Raw genomic sequence first — 17,394 nt, forward strand, 5'->3', positions numbered from 1 at the left:
AGGAGTCAGTGGGCTCATTACTACTAACCACAAACCCACAGTGAAAGGTTTGTCTGCAATCCCTGTCGCCAATGGGTTCATTGGGAAGGGACAAGGGCAGATACATTTTTAGGTCTGCAGCACATTTTTAATGGAAAGAGATGGCCCAGGGCTCTCATCCCTCCCCCATCCAAGATGCTGTTTCTTTTCAGCAGAAATATTGCTGCATTACAGAACAGGTCACTTCCTCTATCAGTGAGAATTCAGTGTCCTATTTGATGCTGGTCCTTGTGCTATAAATAGGAATTTTCCCCTTTTATAGTTGCTGAATAATTTTGTGTATGAAATATGAACACAGTTTTCAAAAGAGTGCCTGATAAGCAGCTTGCTGGAACGAAATGGTTGAGCAGAAGGAATTTACAGCACCTGCAGAGCAGCGTGTGCTGTGGAAAACATTCAAGGTCAGTGTGAGAGAGACAGGTCACAGCACAGATCCAACTCCAGAGGATGTTGGCATGAGCCAAGAGCCTCCCCACAGCCTCCCAAAAATCCATTTCATGCTCCACACTCAGGTAAGGATCAAACAGAGGCAGCTCAGCTCAGAGGATTCAAGGCTCCTCCATCCCACAGACCAGGAGGAGCCAGCAGAGCAGGTTTTTAAAACAGCAGGCAGGGAGTAGAGGACACAATCCCAAAGAAGGAAGAGCATAGTTTAACATCCACCATCAAAAGAAACAGGGCAGAACACCACAAATGCCAGAGAGGCACAAGCTTGGCTTCAAAAGAGGGAGAATGGTAATGGGAGGTACAGAGAGGTGATAAAAACACCTGAGCACAGAGACTGCATGGCGGAGGAGCAGGAAAGCCAAATGAAGCTGGAAAACCAGTAATTTCTGGAGGAAATGAGCACATGAAGCCCAACCCTTTCTGGTGCTGGGCCACAGTGCCTAAACCAAAGCCCTGAACACAGGCAGGATAAACAACCCTCCTTCAGCACATCAAGAACAGCCTCCTCTGGGATACCTCAGAGGGTCAGGGTCCCTGTGGAGGCAGGAGAAAGGGAGGCCAGGAAATGTTCATTCCCTGCAACAGGGCAGATTTTTTCTTGTGTTCAGAGACAGGCACTGGTGGAGGGACACAAGAAGGTACCAAAGGCAGAAAGTAAATGAGCAGTAACAGAAGACACAAGATCTGGCTTCCAGTTGCTGCAGGAAAAGAGAATATAACATCAGCTCCTTTAACTGGAGATACAAAGGAAGGAGGAAAAAAGGAATTACATCAGTTAAAATACCTGCAAGATGCTCTGGACAGAAAACCAGGATACAAAGGGGGCTCAGTGCTGTGAGAGTCACACACGAACAGGAAAGAGCCCAGCAAAAGACACCATTGCTATGGTGATCACAAGCATTGGACACACTCAGCAAGGAAAAGAGATAAAAGGAATTACAAGCCACATTTTCAGCTGCACAGAACATCCTTGAGATAGGATCAGGCCCCAAGATCCACCCAGCACAATTGTTAGTTGCTGTCATCTGCCTCCTCATCCTCCACACTGTCTGCAGGTCAAAGAGGACACAGCACCAGATACAAATGTAAAGGGGTTATTTTATTATTGATTCAGAGGTTAGACAAGGCACCATTTGATCTAAAAAGAAATGCAAAAAACCCCTCAATTGTTATTTTTGCAGGCAATTAAGCAAGTCTCTTTTGCATTTCTTCAGCACTGTGTGAATTCCAGCTTGGTCATGATCACAGAAAAGCCACCCCATTCCCAGTAAGGCAGGGTTGGACCACAGCCCTGTGTTCAGCAGCAGAGAATCCTTGAGAAGTCTCTAGGCCAGGGTTTAGGAATGCAGCACAACAAGAAAAACAAAACTTCCAGGAAAAGACCATGGCATCTTTTTCCTTTCCATTTCAGACATGATGCATCATTTGTTCATTTTGGTCATTGCTGAGGGGAAGCCACTTTAGAAAAATCACAGCAAACCTTTCAGTGGCCTCAGAGTACCAAGAGCCCAGAAGACAGGCCCTGAAAGTCCTGGAGAAGCCTGGAATAGCACCTAACCCTACCCTCCAACAGGTCAAGGACCTGCAGCTGATCAGAGAGATGTTTCACCCTCTTGTTTTGCCTCCCCAAACATGATCTCTAAGGAGGCCACCTCTTCTTCACAATGATTCTGCCAAGTAAGAAAACCAACCAAAACCCAACCAAATCAGCCCCCCAACCCCTTGCTTACCACCTCCTTGCCCCCCTCCCATCAGCCATGCCCCCCTCCCAGCTGCCCTCCCTGCACCCAAGGGAGGGCTGCAATGGGTGATGTAGCAGAGTGTGCAGCGTTTGGTGGTGTCTCATCTGGTTCACGGAGTCACTCAGCTGGAATAAATGGGAACAAAGAGAAAAAAATATTTAGGGGAAAAAAACCAAACAAAATGGAGCATGGTTTATGGCAGAAAAAGGCTGGTGAGCTGGATGCAAAATCAGCACAAGGGAGGAAAGGAATGGAGAGTGGAGGAACATGTTGTTCCTGCTGTAGAATAAAACCCTGACCAAACCCAGGAATGCCAAGTGGCTGGGAACCCTTCCCTGCTGTTATGGCACAGTGAGGGGGCTGCAGCTCTCTTTGACTCTCTCAAGATAAAAGCTGCTTCTACTCGGAACTTCTTTACAGTCACTGAGATGCCAGGGCAGCTCTAACACACATTCCCCCTCCCTGGAGCACAGAAATTCCATTCCAAAGGCTGTGGGGCTGCCCTTCCACAGGAAAGCCAGAGACAAAGCAACACCCATCTGGGAATCCCAAAGGACCAGAGGCTGCTGACAAACCCAGCCCTGTTTACTTCCAAACCCTTTCTCCCCAGTCATGTGCTTTCAAGAGAAGTAAGTTAACTGCTTTCAGTTCCCCATTGTTATTTCCAGTTTGCTGGAAGAGAAGAGGTTGTTTCCCTGGAAAGGACGTATGAGGACAGAGAGGGATTGTCAGACAAAAGAGAAATTATCAAGAAAAAGAGCAAGGGATTCCTGAGGATTAAGCATCTGCTCTGGACACAGAGCCCAGAGCAGCTCAGCGCACAGGAGGGAGATGGGCCATTTCCTCTGGAGAGGAGGGTACTCAGTAACACTCAATCAGCAAATACACATGGAGGGCCAAAGGACAAAGTTTCACATGAGCCAATCTGTATTTACAGCGAGGTCCCCCTGGGAAGGGCTGGAATCCCTCATGGACAAAGGTCAGTGCCAGCCCTGCAGTGTCACCAGCAGCACAGGGGCCCTGAGAAGACAAGGCACTACCAGAGTGTCCTCAAACAGAGCCTGTCAGAGCCCTTGGATTTGCTCAAGAAACAGGAACATTTCCATGAGCTCCTAATGAAGGTCATTAGCTCAAGGGCACATGGAGCCAGTGGTTATAACACTGTCCCTCCAGCCTTGAGAAATCATTTGTTTTGCAATAAGGCTTTATTATATTTAGACTTTGGGATCAGGAGCAGCTCAACACATCTTCATCTCCTTGGTCAAAACCATGGCAAGAGTGAAGAGATAAACCCCAAGTCTTTTTCTTAACCTCAGGAGATCCCAGCCTGCCACACAGTGACTGTCAGACTGACCACAGACTTCACGTTGTTAGTAAGAGCAAGAAGCATCTCCCCAATCTGCTACATTAGAGCCCACAAAAGACAAGAAGTTCAACCCCACTTCCAGCCCCCCCAGTCCCATCAGCACAGGATGACAGGCTGTGCTCTCAGGTAACCTGCCATCCCACAGGGGATACAACACATAGAAAGAGAACACATTGTCACCCAGCCCTGAACAGCAGCCAAATTGTCCCTCCCAGCGACACACAGAGCAATCCCAGGTTTCATTCCTGCAGCTTCACATGACCTGGGAAAATCCTCTCCCCATCAGTTAGTCCTGATCTCCAACCTTCTCCCAGGCCCCTGTGGAGCAGCCAGGAGGAGCTGGAAGTCCAGCTGACTCCAGGGAGGTGCATCTCTAGGATGAAACAAAAGCTTCTTGACCCAAAAGGGTGCAGATCCCGCTTGTGGCAGCTGAGTCTGGGCTCGCTGCGGCCTCTAGAGGCCAAAATCTCCGACATCCACAGACTGACGTTCACATATAGCCAGAGAGAGACCGTTAACAGCTTGTTTAATTAGAGAATTAACACAGCCCTGCCTTGGGCTGCATCACCTCATCCCCACCCTTTCTATCTGCTCAGCTCTTCACCCTCCCTGGCCCCAGAGAGACAGGAGACAGAGAGACAGAGGCAGAGAGAGACAGGAGAGCTCCGTGCTGGGACGGAGCCCTAAATGAACATAACCAGGTCTTTACATGTTGCTCTCGAGAAGGCTGCCAGGATGCTGGCAAACACCACGTCGGGAGACTGGGAGGCATCCACGGCCGTGTGGATCCCTCTCTTGCTGTAGTAGGACACCAGGGGAGAGGTCTGGGTGTGGTAGGACTTCAGGCGGGTTTTCAGCGCAGTCTCGTTGTCGTCGGAACGGCGGATCAAGGGCTCTCCAGTGACCTGGGAGAGGCAAGAGGACAGTCTCCAGCTTGCTGCAGCCTGGCCTGCTCCTCCCTTCTCCCCACAGCTACTACAGCCCCTGCTCCCCTCCTCCAGGCCAGGCTAAAGGCAGAGCTGCAGAGGCCCCAGGGGTGCGGGGCAGACGGAGCGAACCTGGCGCAGCCAACGAGTCCCAGAGCACTCCCTGAAGGGAGAAGGGCTCAGCACTGTGGTTGTTCCCCCACACACCACTCAGCAGCCCTGAGAGCAGGCACCAGCTACGGGTGCTCCCCCGGATGGAAACCAGTGACAACCCACCGCAACTTCAGCTGTGGACAGAGCCCAACAGGTTCTGAGGCTGGCAGAGCCCGGGCCAGCTCTGCAGCACGGCCATGCCCTCCATCCAGCCCTCCAGGCCTCGCTCCCCGCAGTGCCGTCGGCTCAGGCTGCCCAAGCAGCTCCCCACGCTCCCCAGAAAGCCAGGACAGAAGGTACAAGAGAAGGAAAGACATGAGTTTTTTCCAGGGAGGCTGCAAAGCATCAGCTAAACCCAAAGCAAGGTAAGCTGTGGCCTTGGGAGCTCACATACATCGTCCTTCATGGGTTCTTTTGGGGGTCTGAACTCCTCGTGATACGAGCGGCCACTTGCTGGGTGAATCAGCCTGAGACAGAAAATAAGTGTCAGCAAAGCAGGACAAGGTCTCCTGGACCTGCCACTCATCAGCACAGAAACATCTGCAACAGCAACACAATTTGCTTTTCACTTGTAAGAAAATTCTCCGTAGTTATTTGTGTACCAAGGGCCTCTTCAGTTTTGAAAAGCAGCTGCACCAGCAGATGGAGAAGGGGTTTTGACTTCCTGCTTTACTGGGAAGAGGTCTGGCTCCTGGAGGTGTGAGGGTGACACAGTGCTACAGAAAACACATCTGACCTTAGTCAGGAAGTTCACTGGTGCCCAAATGTGTCCTAAGGGAGCAATCACAACTTTGGAGAAGGAAAGGTTTAAAGGCTGAGCTGGGGCACCAAGGATGCCAATTCCTATCAGCAATCCCTAATTTATAGGGCAAGGAAGGGGCTCTGCTCAAGGCTGGTCCAGCCATGGGAGAACAGGCAAGGAATTGAGACAGAAATCTAATACAGACCAGCACAGCACTGTGAGGTTTGGCATCTGAAATCAGGATGCTCTTCCATAGCCTGGGAAGCCCCAACCTGTGCACTGAGCACTTGGGAGAGAAGCGTTACCGTCCAGTGATCCTGCGGATCAGCAAGGAGTCAGGAATGCTGAACTCAATGACCGAGTCGAGCTTCTCCCTCCTCTTCTCCAGGAGCTCATCCAGCTGCAAGAGCAAACACCCAGCTCAGAGGGGCTGAGGGCCCAGGGACCCCTGTCTGCAGGGAAGGAGGTGCCAGAGCAGTGCCTGGGCAGGACCTCACGTACCATCTCTGCCTGTTTCACGGTGCGTGGGAAGCCATCCAGCAGGAACCCGTTCTTGCAGGGAGGGGAGTCCAGGTTGTTCTCAATCAGCTCCACCACCATCTCATCGCTCACCTGCAGAGAGGGGAGATGCCTGTGGTCAGGAGGGACACCCCAGACTCACACACAGCTGCCTCCAGAGCTGCTGCACTCGTGTGGGATTTTTGGGGCTGTCCCGTGCAGGGCCAAGGGTTGAACTCTAAAATCGCTGTGGGTTCCTTCCAATTCAGGACATTCTGTGATTCCATGATCCCTGTCAGTGCCCAGGCTGCTTCAGGCCCTTCCTACAGCCATCCCTGCTCCCAAAGGCAGCAGCCACAGCACAGGGCACTGCTGTTAACATGGGAAAAGCTGCATGCTCACACCTGCCCATGGCAGGAAGACACTCCCTGCCATGACTGTCATGGGAAGCACTCCCTGCCATGGGAAGCACTCCCTGCCATGACTGCCATGGGAAACACTCCCTGCCATGGGAAGCACTCCCTGCCATGGGAAGCACTCCCTGCCATGGGAAGCACTCCCTGCCATGGGAAGCACTCCCTGCCATGACTGCCATGGGAAACACTCCCTGCCATGGGAAGCACTCCCTGCCATGGGAAGCACTCTCTGCCATGGGAAGCACTCCCTGCCATGACTCCAACACCAGGATGTGGCAAATGAGACCTTTCACTCCAGGGGCACTCCAGCCTGTCAGGGACTTGGACCAGTGCTGCAACCTTGCTGTTACAAAGGTTGCTCTATTTCAAGACAGAATGTCAGCTCGAAGACAAACTCCTGTGATTATTTTTTTAAACCAATTCATAGCAGAAAATATCAACATAACCTTGATTTCCTGTTACTTTGTACCTTCACCCACACTTTCCCCTCAGGAGGCAGGAAGGGCAGAGCAGGCAAGTTGCTCATTGACTCCCATAAACCTTGTGTGAAGGTGAAGGCCCAGTAGTTGCTGACAAGCTCTGGCTTCACTGCATGGTTTTTTCCCATACCACTGGGATTAGTGCCTTTTCCACACTGCAGCACTAACAGATGCTGCAGCCCCAACAATGGCTGTTTGTTTGGGAGCAGCTCTCCTCAGCAGTGCAGTTTCTCCAGCACACACAGCTGGGACCCAGCAGGATTTGGGAACCAGACTGTCACAACACACAAACAACAGCCCCACAGGCAGGGGGGAAGTCTGGGTGAAGCAACAAGTAATTTCTGTGCTTTCCTGATTACTTTCCTTCAGAGAAACAGCTCCTGGGCATAAACCCCCCCCTCCCCAAGCTGCTGTGCTCCCAGCTGAGTTATCACAGAGGCAGAGCACCTGCAGGATGTCCCCATGGAGCAGCCTGGGCTGGCTGGCACACACACACGTGGCAGACCCCACCAGCCCAGCAGATAACGGCCCTATCTTTCATAACCAGCTGGGTATTGCAGGCTCGTGTTGCAACGAGCTCTGAGCAAAAGCTGAGATAAGCCACGTCACTCTCCCCATCAGGGGCCTGCACAGTCTCCCTGGGGTGCTCTGAGCCTGTGACAGCAGCAGAGATGCCCCAGATCTGCCCCACACCGGGGCAAGTTGCTGCAATTTGTGGTCCCTCAAGTTCCACAGAGATATTTCAGTCATTCTGATGAGATAATTAGACTGTCAGAAAGTGAATGTCAGAGATTCTAACTCTTGCCTCTTGGGGATCCACAGTGTCTCTCTCACACAGCACCTGCTGTGACTATGACAGCAACACCTTTAAGTCTATTTTCACCACAGCAAATTGCACTTATGCAAGAGCTGGGATGCAAATGAACCCTGTGAAGTGATACCTGGAGTCCAGGTATGAAGAGAGACAGGAGCTGCAGAGCATGGCTGTAACATCCTGCAGCTCCAAGGGTACACCTTCACCTCAAACAGTGTTCAGGAGCCAGAAAACAGCCAGCCAGACTTCACCCTGTGGGCAAAGAACCAGCCCAGGGGCACACGGGCTGCTGGGAAGCAAAGAGCAATTCTGAAGAGGAAAGAAGTTTTTACAGGATGTTTCTCCTACAGGATATTAGAAGGTTTTGAAAGCCTCTACCCCTGTCTTCACCCTGCAATCTGCTTTCCTACACTAATTAGTTTTGCCACTGAGAATTCTAAACGGGAGGTGTTTTCTGTCTGCTCCCATCCCAGGTGCCACTTGTCCCCCCGGCACATCCCCGAGACCCACCAGCTTCCCGGCATCCATGGTCTCCTTGAGCCGCTTGCCCAGCTCGGAGCCCGAGGCCACCATGGCCCGCAGCATGTCGCCGGTAGCCAGGTGGCACACGCAGTAGGTCTCGGCGAGCTTCGGGGCCTGCGAAACAGGACAGAGAGGGGTGAGCGCTTGCGGGACGGGCCCTGGGCGTGCGGCCTGGCCGGGGCTGGGACCACCGGCTCGGTGGGCCCCGAGCCGCTCTCGCAGCACCGGGACAGCCAGCGAGGGGCCAGCACGTGGCACGGCCCGGGGCGCTCCGGGAGCGGGGCCAGGGCAGGCACCGGGTGCCCGCGGACGACCCCGGCCCGGGACAAAGGGATGGATGCGGGACAAAGGGCCCGGCCTGGAGGAGCCGAGCCCCCGGGGCCAGGGCGGGACACAGCGCGGAGCGGGAGGGAGGCCGGACCCTGCGCCGCTCCACGCGGGGCGCACCCGGCCGGGAAGGCCGCGCTCGCCCGGTCCGGCCGCTGCCGGGGCAGTGTCCCCCGCCTCACCGGCGTGCCCCCCGCCTCACCTGCGTGCCCTTGCCGGCGCCGGGCGGGCCCAGCAGCACCGCGCGGATGCCGCGGCGCAGCCCCGGGCCCGGGCCCTGCGCTCCGCTCTGCGCGTTCGGAGCCATGGCCGACACCGACTGCGCGCGGGGCCGCGGGGGCGGGGACATGCAAATGAGGGGCGGGGCCACGCGGAGCCTTCCGCGGGGTTTGCAGCCGGTGGGCGGGGTTAGTCCCTCAGGGGGCGGGGCTATCGGCGCCACGTGGGTGGGGCCGCGCCGGAGGGTCCCGAGCGGTGACCGGGGGGTCGGCCCTGTGTCCATCTCCGGGTCCCGAACGGTGCCCGGTACCGGCACCGGGGAGGCCGCCCGTGTATCCATCTTCGGGCCCCGAGCCCTGCCCGGTACTGGCACCGAGGGTCCCTCGCGTGTGTCCAGCTCGGGGCCCCGAGCGCTGCCCGGTACCGGCACCGAGAAGGCTCCGCTTTTGTCCAGATTCGGGCCCTGAGCTCTGCCCGGCACTGGCACCGTTTTTGTCCAGTGGGTTTGTGCAGTGGAACTGCCTCACTTCCCTGCCCAGGAATAAATCCCTTTGCTGCCCAGTGACAAAAGCCTCTCTTAGCAGTTTATTTCCAAACTTTTTCTGCTTCAGAGAAGGGAATGGAGGTGGAGAGGACAGTCTTAAGCTGCACCAGGGGAGGTTTATGTTAGACAGTAGGAAGAGTTTTTGTCCAGAAGGGTGATTATGCTTTGGAATGGGCTGCCCAGGGCGGTGGTGGAGTCCCTGGAGGTGTTTCACTTCTTAGTGCCATGGTCTGGTTGACAAAGTGGTGATGGGTCACAGGTTGGACTCGATCTCAGAGGTTTCTTTCCACCTAAATGATTCTGTGACTCTGTGATTCTGAGCTGTGCTTGCCCTGGCACTGCGTGGGCTCAGCGTGGGATGGGCTCAGTGCCCTGCTCTGTGTGGGTTGTGCATGACAACACTGCCTGGCACCTCCAGAAGGGCCTGGCACTGCAGAGCTCTGCCTCTCCCTGCTCTCCCCTCAGTGCAATGCTCTCTGCATGGCTCCCCACAACCCACACAGCGCAGTCCAGGACCGGTGCTAGGCCAGAGCACTGGGAAAACACGCCAGGATCTCACAGGAGACAAGAGCTTTCCTTGGCCCTGGTTGCCAGGAGAGTCTGTGCCAAAGCCAAGACCACAGTGCTGAAGACAGAAGCCCAGGATAAGTTGGTCCCTCTCACCTCCTCAGGGGGGGCAGCTGCCCCTCCACACTCAGATCATTGGTTCCTCAGCAACAGCAGAGAGGGAGCTGCAAATTAACAAAAAGACATAAAAAAATCCCTGCTCAGCCCTTGCAGTTTGTGGGATGGAGCAATTCAACCATTTCCAAGAGCACCAATGCAGCAAAGACAGGACTGATGGACCAGATGAGGCATCTGCATTTGTGGCAGAGCTGGATCTGCTGCCATGGAACCCACTGGAGCTGGCAGTGCCTCAGCAAGGGCAGGGCAGGGGCAGTCCCTGACATCTCCCCAACCACCTCCCCCTGCCCCATCGGAGTCCCACCAAAGTGGCACTGCAGAGAGCCTGCCTTCCCTGGCAGCAGCTTTGCAGAGGGATCTAAGGCTCTCTTCCCTGCCAGGGTCCCTGGGCACAGCATGCACAGCCACGTGGAGTGGTCCCGTGGCACAGCCGAGCTGGGCATGAGCTGCTGAGGACTCGGTGACTCCTGGGGGCAGCCCCGAGCCTGGGAGGGGGTGGGCGAGGTGGGAGAGCGTTCTCCAAAAGGGATGAAGGATGCTCGGAGGCAGCTCAGCCAATAGGGTGGCTGGATTTGGTTGCCATGGCTACGGTTGGGAGGCAGGGCAAGGAGGGAGTGCTGGGAGAGAAGGGGTGCAGAGCCCCCCCCCCCCCATTCTCTGCAGGGCTCAGGGCAGGCAGGGAACTGGGGCAGGACAAACAGCCACAACTGGGTCTGGTTCGTTCTCCTGGGAGAGCCATGGCAGAAGCTGTTTAAATGCTTTCTGAGGTAAGGGGGCTCTGGGGGGCTCTGGGGGAACTGTCTTGCCTGGCACAGCAAGGAGAGGGCTGGTGAGGGATGCCTGTGGTTGCTGAGATTTGGGAATGGTGGCTGGAGGGTGCTGCCAGTGCTCCCCTCCCTCGCTATCCCGTCACTGCTGCTCCCCAGACACCCGGGACCCCGAGGAACAGCCACACCTCAGGGTGCTGCAGGAGCTCTGCATTCCTCAGGGAGACCCCTGGCAGCACACCAGGCACTTGGGAGGGAGAGCTGGGCCGTGGCAAGGAGGGGGTATCCGAGGCTGGGGCGTGTGTTCCGACAGGAATGAACCACTTCATTGCTCCGTGCCCAACCACAGTGGGGTTGCTGCTGCTTGGGGGTGGGATGTGAAGGGGAAAGCTGAAGGAGCTGCTCTCCTTTCCTGAGTATGAAGCTCTAAGAGCCTTCAAATGTGTTTTTTCACCTCATTCCCCATGTCTGGAATTCACTGGTGGTGCTTGCTCAATACATTACAACATCCTGCTGCTCCGGGGTCAGCGTGGTCTTTCTCCCAGTGCCCCCCTGAGATGTTGGCAGGAGGTCTCTGTGGGGAGGAGGTGCTGCTGCAGCTCTGAGAAATGAAACCTCTGTCTCCTGCTGCCTTCAGATCAGAGACCATGTTCCTGTAAGAGCCTGGAGCTAGACCTGGATTATTGGAGTGGAAATGTTCCCTGCCAGGTTGTCAGCGCTCTGGGTTATGGGACAGGGCTGGATCCAGGGCAGGACATTGTTAAAGCTCAGTGTGAGAGCTTAAAGCTAAAGCTCTGCTAGGACAAGCCAGGAAACTCCGTGCAGCTGAACTGTCCCCTCGTTCCACACCCTGTGGATCCAGACTGTCCTCAGGTCGGGCAGTGTCAGAGAGTGGCCTGTGCTGTGCCTCCCTTTTCCTGGGGCTTGTGTGCCTGGGAAAGCAGGGCCATGAGACTTCATCTACAGGGAGACCTTAAAGGCTCCTCACCCGTGCAGCACACAGGAGATGCAGCTGCATTCCAGAGCGTGAAGGGACAGGTCCTGGTGCAGGAAGACACCCACTCTCTGCGGTGCCGTTGGCTTCGTTGTTGACTGTGCTGGTGCCTGAACTGCTGCTGATGGAGACAAGGCTGCTGTGTGCCAAAACACAGCTCTGTGCTGCAGAGAAATGTGTCTCCTCCCCCAGAGAAGATGCTTTAACCCACAGCAGGGCTCTGCTGAGGCTCTGCTTTGGAGTAGAGCAGCACAGAGCTCTCCCAGGGCAGCACTGCCGTGGGAAGGATGAGAAGCATCCCAGGGTGCAGGCTGGGTGGTCTGTGCTGATGATGCTTCCAGACCCTGCCCTTAATATTCCTTCTTTTCCTAGTGTGTTGCTTACTTAGAATCTACACCCTACTGAAGGAGGCCTTAAACGAGCACCATCACACCATGAACGGGTTCTTGAGCGAATCCAATTTCCTGATGGTGGAGGAGGGTTTTACCACCAGAGACCTCCTGGAGAACCTCCTCGAGGAGCTGTGCCAGGGGGTAAGGTCTGGTTCTCTGCTTCCCCCTTGGAAGAGGCACTCATGGAGCCCCTGCTTACTCCAGTTTCTCCTAGAGTGACCAGCAAGCCTTCTTCGTGGCAGACCTGGGGGACATCGTGAAGAAACACCTGCGTTTCCTGAAGGCCTTGCCCCGGGTCAAACCCTATTTCCCAGTTAAATGCAATGGCAGTGAGGGAGTCATTCGGCTGCTGGCAGAGCTGGGGGTAGGCTTTGCCTGTGCCAACAAGGTAAGGATGTGGGAGGAGCTGCAGGTGAGCATTTGTGGGAGACTGGCAGAGCTCACCCTCCCTTCCTGTCTCCACTCACTGGGTGACATTTACAGGGACAGGAGTCTCCCTCTGCTGTCAAACCTCTACTGACACAGTCCATAAATCTCTGTCCTCTCTGGTGACTCAGGCTTGTTCCCTTTGACCATCATTCCTGTCTCTGGAGCTGGTGTCCTGGCTGGCAGTCTTGGTTGGTGGCCTGGCACACCCCTGGGGTGCCCCTGCCACAGCCATCCAACTCTTGGTGTCTTAAAGACTGAGCCTAAAGCTCCCTGCTCCCTTCTCCTCACCATTTGCAATAGCCAGGAGCCAAAACTGAGCCACTTACTTGTACATAATCAAATAAGATGTGTTTCCAGGAAGGGAAAGTGCTGGAGTCGTCACAGCTCAGCCCAGGGGTCACATGCCAACCTCCTAAACCCACTTGTTTTCTCTCCCAATCTCATGCTGGTTTTAAACACTTTACCACAACCTGTCCTTGCCAGGACAAAGTCCACTGTGATCCCTTTGAGCTCTTGTAGCTTTTCCCTGGAAAACCCTGGGCTGCAATGCTGGCGCTTTGCCCTCCCTGGTGCTGCAAGCTGGACAAGCCCCGGGGCTGGTGGAGGGTGGGTCATGGGGAACTGCCTGGGAGTTTTGCCCTCCCCTGCAGGCTGAGATCACACGGGTTCAAGGCCTTGGGGTCCCAGCTGACAGGATCTTCTACAGCAGCCCCTGCAAGCAGGTTGCCCACATCAGGTACGCGGCCAAACACGGAGTGCAGCTGATGACCTTCGACAACGAGGTGGAGCTGAGCAAGGTGGTCAGGAGCCACCCTCGTGCCAGGTGGGTGTGTGGCAGCACCACTGGAGGGGGAGCTGGAGGAGGAGCTGGGGAGGGGGCTGTGGGATGCTACAAAGACTGAAGAGGAGGTTGCAGAAGGTTGGTGTCAGTCTCTTCTCCCAGGTAACAATCAATAGGAGAAAGGAAATGGCCTCAAGTCGTGCCAGGGGAGGTTTAGATTGGATATTTGGAAAAAAATTAGTCACTGAAAGGGTTGTCAGTCATTGAAACAGGCTGCCCAGGAAAGTGGTGGAAACACTATCCCTGGAAATGCTCAAAAAACACATGGATGTGGCACATGGAGACGTGGGTTAGTGGTGGGCTTGGCAGTGCTGGGTTAATGGTTGGACTCAACGACCTTAGAAGGCTTTTTTTGCCTTAATGATTCTCTTATTCTATGATTCCAAGACCCCTAAACACAGTGTGGCTTTGCTGTGCAGGATGTTGCTGGGGATCACTGCAGACTCCAGCCCCTCTGCCCACCCCAGCATGACATTTGGGACCACACTGGAGTCCTGTCGGCACCTGCTGGAGGCAGCCAAGGAGCAGAACGTGCAGGTTGTTGGCATCAGGTACAGCACAGGGGGCTTTTTCCATAGGGGCCCCTGTGGGTCAGGATATGGGGAGCTCTGCCCTGCTGGAACAACACAGTGCCCCACAGACCCCCCTGCTGCTGTGGGTGGGGTGAGGTGAAGGGAGGGATTTGTAGGGATTCACCCTTGCTGGGATGCTAAAAGAGGCTCTGTGGGTCTGTGCAGGTGGTCTGGCCTGGGATGGTGTGTGGGAAGCACAGAGCTGCCGCCTGTGAGTGACAAGCCCAGTGCTGTCGCTCTCTGGGATGGTCAAACCCTCTGAAATGGGGTCTGTGCCCTCAGCTTCCACCTTGGGAGCCGTGGCCTGGAGCCCCAGGCCTTTGCTCAGGCTGTGGCAGCAGCACAGCTGGTGTTTGACATGGGCACAGAGCTGGGCTACCACATGCACCTGCTGGACATCGGAGGGGGACTCCCCGGCACCGAGGACACCAGAGCCCGGTTCGAAGAGGTACCCAGCTCCCCACACCTGCACTCAGCAGGCAGAGAGCCAGGCTGGAGGCTCTCCCTGGGTCTGGCTGCCTGTGGAATCCCCTGCTAACCAGGAGGGAACATCTTCCCACCCAGATTGCTGCTGTGCTGAATTCTGCCCTTGACCTGTACTTCCCCGATGGCTCCGGGGTGGAGGTGGTGGCCAGACCTGGGCGATACTATGTCACCTCCGCCTTCACCTTCGCTGTCAGCATCGCTGCCTTGGAAGAGGTGCCCGTGGAGCAGCCAGGCTCTGATGGTAGGTGGGACAGTGGGCAGGTCCTCCTGTGTGCCCGAGCCCCCCTGAGCCCTCTCCTGCTCCCCTCCAGAGGAAGAGTCTGGCAGCAGGAAGAGCCTCGTGTATCACCTCAGTGATGGCACCTACGGCGCCTTCAGCTGCCTCCTGTTCGACAGCCCCTGCCCCAGCCCTTGGCTGCACAAGGTGAGGGGTCTGCACAGGGTGAGGGGTCTGCACAAGGTGAGGGGTTTGCTCAGGGTGAGGGGTCTGCACAGGGTGAGGGGTCTGCACAGGGTGAGGGGTCTGCACAGGGTGAGGGGTCTGCACAAGGTGAGGGGTTTGCACAGGGTGAGGGGTCTGCACAAGGTGAGGGGTCTGCACAGGGTGAGGGGTCTGCACAGGGTGAGGGGTCTGCACAGGGTGAGGGGTTTGCTCAGGGTGAGGGGTCTGCACAGGGTGAGGGGTCTGCACAAGGTGAGGGGTTTGCTCAGGGTGAGGGGTCTGCACAGGGTGAGGGGTCTGCACAAGATGAGGGGTCTGCACAAGGTGAGGGGTCTGCACAAGGTGAGGGGTCTGCACAGGGTGAGGGGTTTGCACAGGGTGAGGGATCTGCACAGGGTGAGGGGTCTGCACAAGGTGAGGGGTTTGCACAAGGGGAGGGGTCTGCACAAGATGAGGGATTTGCCCAGTTTGGGCAGAGCCCAGCGGGTCCCTCACATTGTGTGGCATCACCTCAGCCAAAACCCCCTGCCAGAGTCCATGGGGAAGCTGCACCATCCATGGGCTGCTGGGTTGGCCCTTTGGGGTGGGTGGCGATGGGGCAGGTCGGTGTGACACTGGGACATGCCCATCCCTGTGCCCGCAGAGGCCGTGCCCAGAGCAGCCATGGCACAGCACCAGCCTGCGGGGCCCGCCGGGGCTGCCCGAGGACCTCATCGCCGACGGGCTGGCACTGCCCCGGCTGCACGTCGGGGACTGGCTGCTCTTTGGCAACATGGGAGCCTACACCGTGCCAGCCACCCCCGCGGGGTGTCCCCTGCCACGTGTCACCTGCGCCATGTCCCGCCTGGCCTGGTAAGGGGTGTCAGGGTGGGGGGACAGGGGTGTATCCCGGGGCTCTCCCTCCACCTGGGCACTTTGCCCGAGGGAAAGGGGCAAATCTGAGTGCCAGAACCAGGGTAAAATCCTGCCCTCAGAGGCAGAACTCCTAATTTTTTAAGTACTGGCAAACTGAGCCAGTTTTTGGCTGGGGAAGCCACAGGCAGCTCGTCCCTGGGTGTTGCTCTGGGGGTCGTGGGAACCCCTGAGATGCCCCTTCCCTGTGCCCACCCCATTCCCAAGGACTGCTCCTTCCCCCTGCTCCCCCTCGGGTGTCTCCCACCTGCAGGAAAGCCGTGCAGCTCTTCCTGGGGAAGCCCCCCCAGAGCGAAGAGGAGCGGGAGAGCCTCTGCACGCCCCTGTCCTGCGGCTGGGAGATGGTGGACACCCTCTGTGTCCCCCCAGTGTTCGCTCCCACCGGCATCATCTGAGCGGCAGCGGCGCGGGAGGGGCGGGACCCACGCTGGGGAAGGGCTCGTGGTGGCACCGGGGTGGGAAAAGGTCCTGGAGCTGTACTGGGGCAGGGGGAAAGGTCCTGTGGGGGTCTGGGGCAGGGGAAGGTCCCACAGCAGGACCAGGGGCAAAAAGATCCCACAGTGGTACCAGGGTGGGAAAGATTCCCCAGTGGAAAAGGTCCCACAGTGGTACCAGGGTGGGAAAGATTCCCCAGTGGAAAAGGTCCCACAGTGGTACCAGGGTGGGGGCAAAAAGGTCATGTGGTGGTACCAGGAGGGAAAGGTCCCTTGGTGGGAAAGGTCCTGCATCAGTAAAGGAGAGAAGAAAGATCCCACAGTGGTACCAGGGGTTGGAAATGTCCCCCAGTGGGAAAGGTCACATGGTGGCACCATGAAGGGAAAGATCCCACAGGGATACCAGTGGAAGAAAGGGCCAGTGGTGGTGCTGGGGGTGGGAAAGGTCCCCTGGTGGTGTTGGGATGGGAAAGGTCCCCGGGGGAACTGGGATGGGAAAGGTCCCCGGGGGAACTGGGATGGGAAAGGTCCCCCGGCAGTCCCCGGGGAAGGAGGTGCCATCCTGCCCCTGGCATTGCCCACTCCGCTCCCACGGGGACTGCACTGGGAATTGGAAGTAAATCCTGCTCCATCAATCCTGCTGTTCCAGCTGTGCCGTGTGTGGCTGCCAGAGGGGCTGGGCATGTGGGCAGGGGTGCCCAGCAGGTTTGGGCTCTCCTTTGAAGAGGGGTGAGAGGAGGGACCCCCCGGCTCTCCTGGCAGAGGTGAAATGCAATCAGCATTTAATGAGGCTTTGTTCGTTAGGGAGGCATTGGGAGGGCACTGGGAGCCCTGAAATGACACTGGAAGCACTGGGAGGACAATGGGAGTACACTGGGAGGACACTGGGAGCACTGGGAGGATGGTGGGAGCGCTGGGAGCTCTGGGAGGGCACTGGAAGGACACTGGGAGCACTGGGAGGATGGTGGGAGCACTGGGAGCTCTGGGAGGGCACTGAGAGGACACTGGGGGAGCACTGGGAGCACTGGGAGGATGGTGGGAGCACTGGGAGCTCTGGGAGGGCACTGGGAGGACACTGGGAGGGCACTGGGAGGATGGTAGGAGCACTGGGAGGACAATGGGGGAGCACTGAGAGCTCTGGGAGGACACTGGGAGCACTGGGAGGGCACTGGGAGGGCACCGGGAGGGCACCGGGAGGGCACTGGGA

The 17,394-nt window shown here is 56.7% G+C and overlaps 2 protein-coding genes across 3 annotated transcripts; one reads left to right on the plus strand and one right to left on the minus strand.

The window, feature by feature from the left end:
• Nucleotides 1–1,564: 1,564 nt before the first annotated feature.
• On the minus strand, nucleotides 1,565–8,820 carry AK2 (adenylate kinase 2). Of its 2 annotated transcripts, XM_071576571.1 has the most exons (7): nucleotides 8,674–8,814; nucleotides 8,133–8,258; nucleotides 5,917–6,027; nucleotides 5,721–5,815; nucleotides 5,068–5,140; nucleotides 4,304–4,499; nucleotides 1,565–2,353 (listed from the first exon to the last, which is right to left on the minus strand). In XM_071576571.1, exons 1-7 carry the CDS (start codon nucleotides 8,776–8,778, stop codon nucleotides 2,346–2,348), a joined length of 714 nt encoding a protein of 237 aa, XP_071432672.1. In that variant the 5' UTR covers nucleotides 8,779–8,814; the 3' UTR covers nucleotides 1,565–2,345. The 2 variants fall into 2 exon arrangements, with proteins under 2 accessions (XP_071432672.1, XP_071432671.1); XM_071576570.1 differs by lacking the exon at nucleotides 1,565–2,353 and having other exon boundaries at nucleotides 4,102–4,499; nucleotides 8,674–8,820.
• A 1,700-nt stretch (nucleotides 8,821–10,520) lies between these two features.
• AZIN2 (antizyme inhibitor 2) lies at nucleotides 10,521–16,822 on the plus strand. The gene is made up of 10 exons (XM_071576569.1): nucleotides 10,521–10,685; nucleotides 12,052–12,212; nucleotides 12,286–12,459; nucleotides 13,151–13,323; nucleotides 13,761–13,892; nucleotides 14,196–14,361; nucleotides 14,478–14,640; nucleotides 14,711–14,823; nucleotides 15,485–15,693; nucleotides 16,007–16,822. The coding sequence occupies exons 2-10, from the start codon at nucleotides 12,114–12,116 to the stop codon at nucleotides 16,146–16,148; spliced, it is 1,371 nt and encodes a 456-aa protein (XP_071432670.1). The 5' UTR covers nucleotides 10,521–10,685; nucleotides 12,052–12,113; the 3' UTR covers nucleotides 16,149–16,822.
• Nucleotides 16,823–17,394: the final 572 nt, after the last annotated feature.

The sequence above is a fragment of the Pithys albifrons genome, chromosome 24 (genome assembly GCF_047495875.1).
Source record: "Pithys albifrons albifrons isolate INPA30051 chromosome 24, PitAlb_v1, whole genome shotgun sequence".
Lineage (NCBI taxonomy): Eukaryota > Metazoa > Chordata > Aves > Passeriformes > Thamnophilidae > Pithys > Pithys albifrons.

Bases quoted from the DNA above. Each gene is read 5' to 3' on its own strand.
- AK2 (XM_071576570.1), bottom strand. From the start codon at position 8,820: ATGTCCCCGCCCCCGCGGCCCCGCGCGCAGTCGGTGTCGGCCATGGCT. The intron at 6,028-8,132 runs GTGGGTCTCGGG...CCCTCTCTGCAG, and splicing joins CCATGGATGCCGGGAAGCTG to GTGAGCGATGAGATGGTGGT. The intron at 4,500-5,067 runs GTATGTGAGCTC...TGCCTCTCCCAG, and splicing joins AAGAACCCATGAAGGACGAT to GTCACTGGAGAGCCCTTGAT.
- AZIN2 (XM_071576569.1), top strand. From the start codon at position 12,114: ATGAACGGGTTCTTGAGCGAATCCAATTTCCTGATGGTGGAGGAGGGT. The intron at 13,324-13,760 runs GTGGGTGTGTGG...TTTGCTGTGCAG, and splicing joins AGGAGCCACCCTCGTGCCAG to GATGTTGCTGGGGATCACTG. The intron at 14,824-15,484 runs GTGAGGGGTCTG...CTGTGCCCGCAG, and splicing joins CCAGCCCTTGGCTGCACAAG to AGGCCGTGCCCAGAGCAGCC.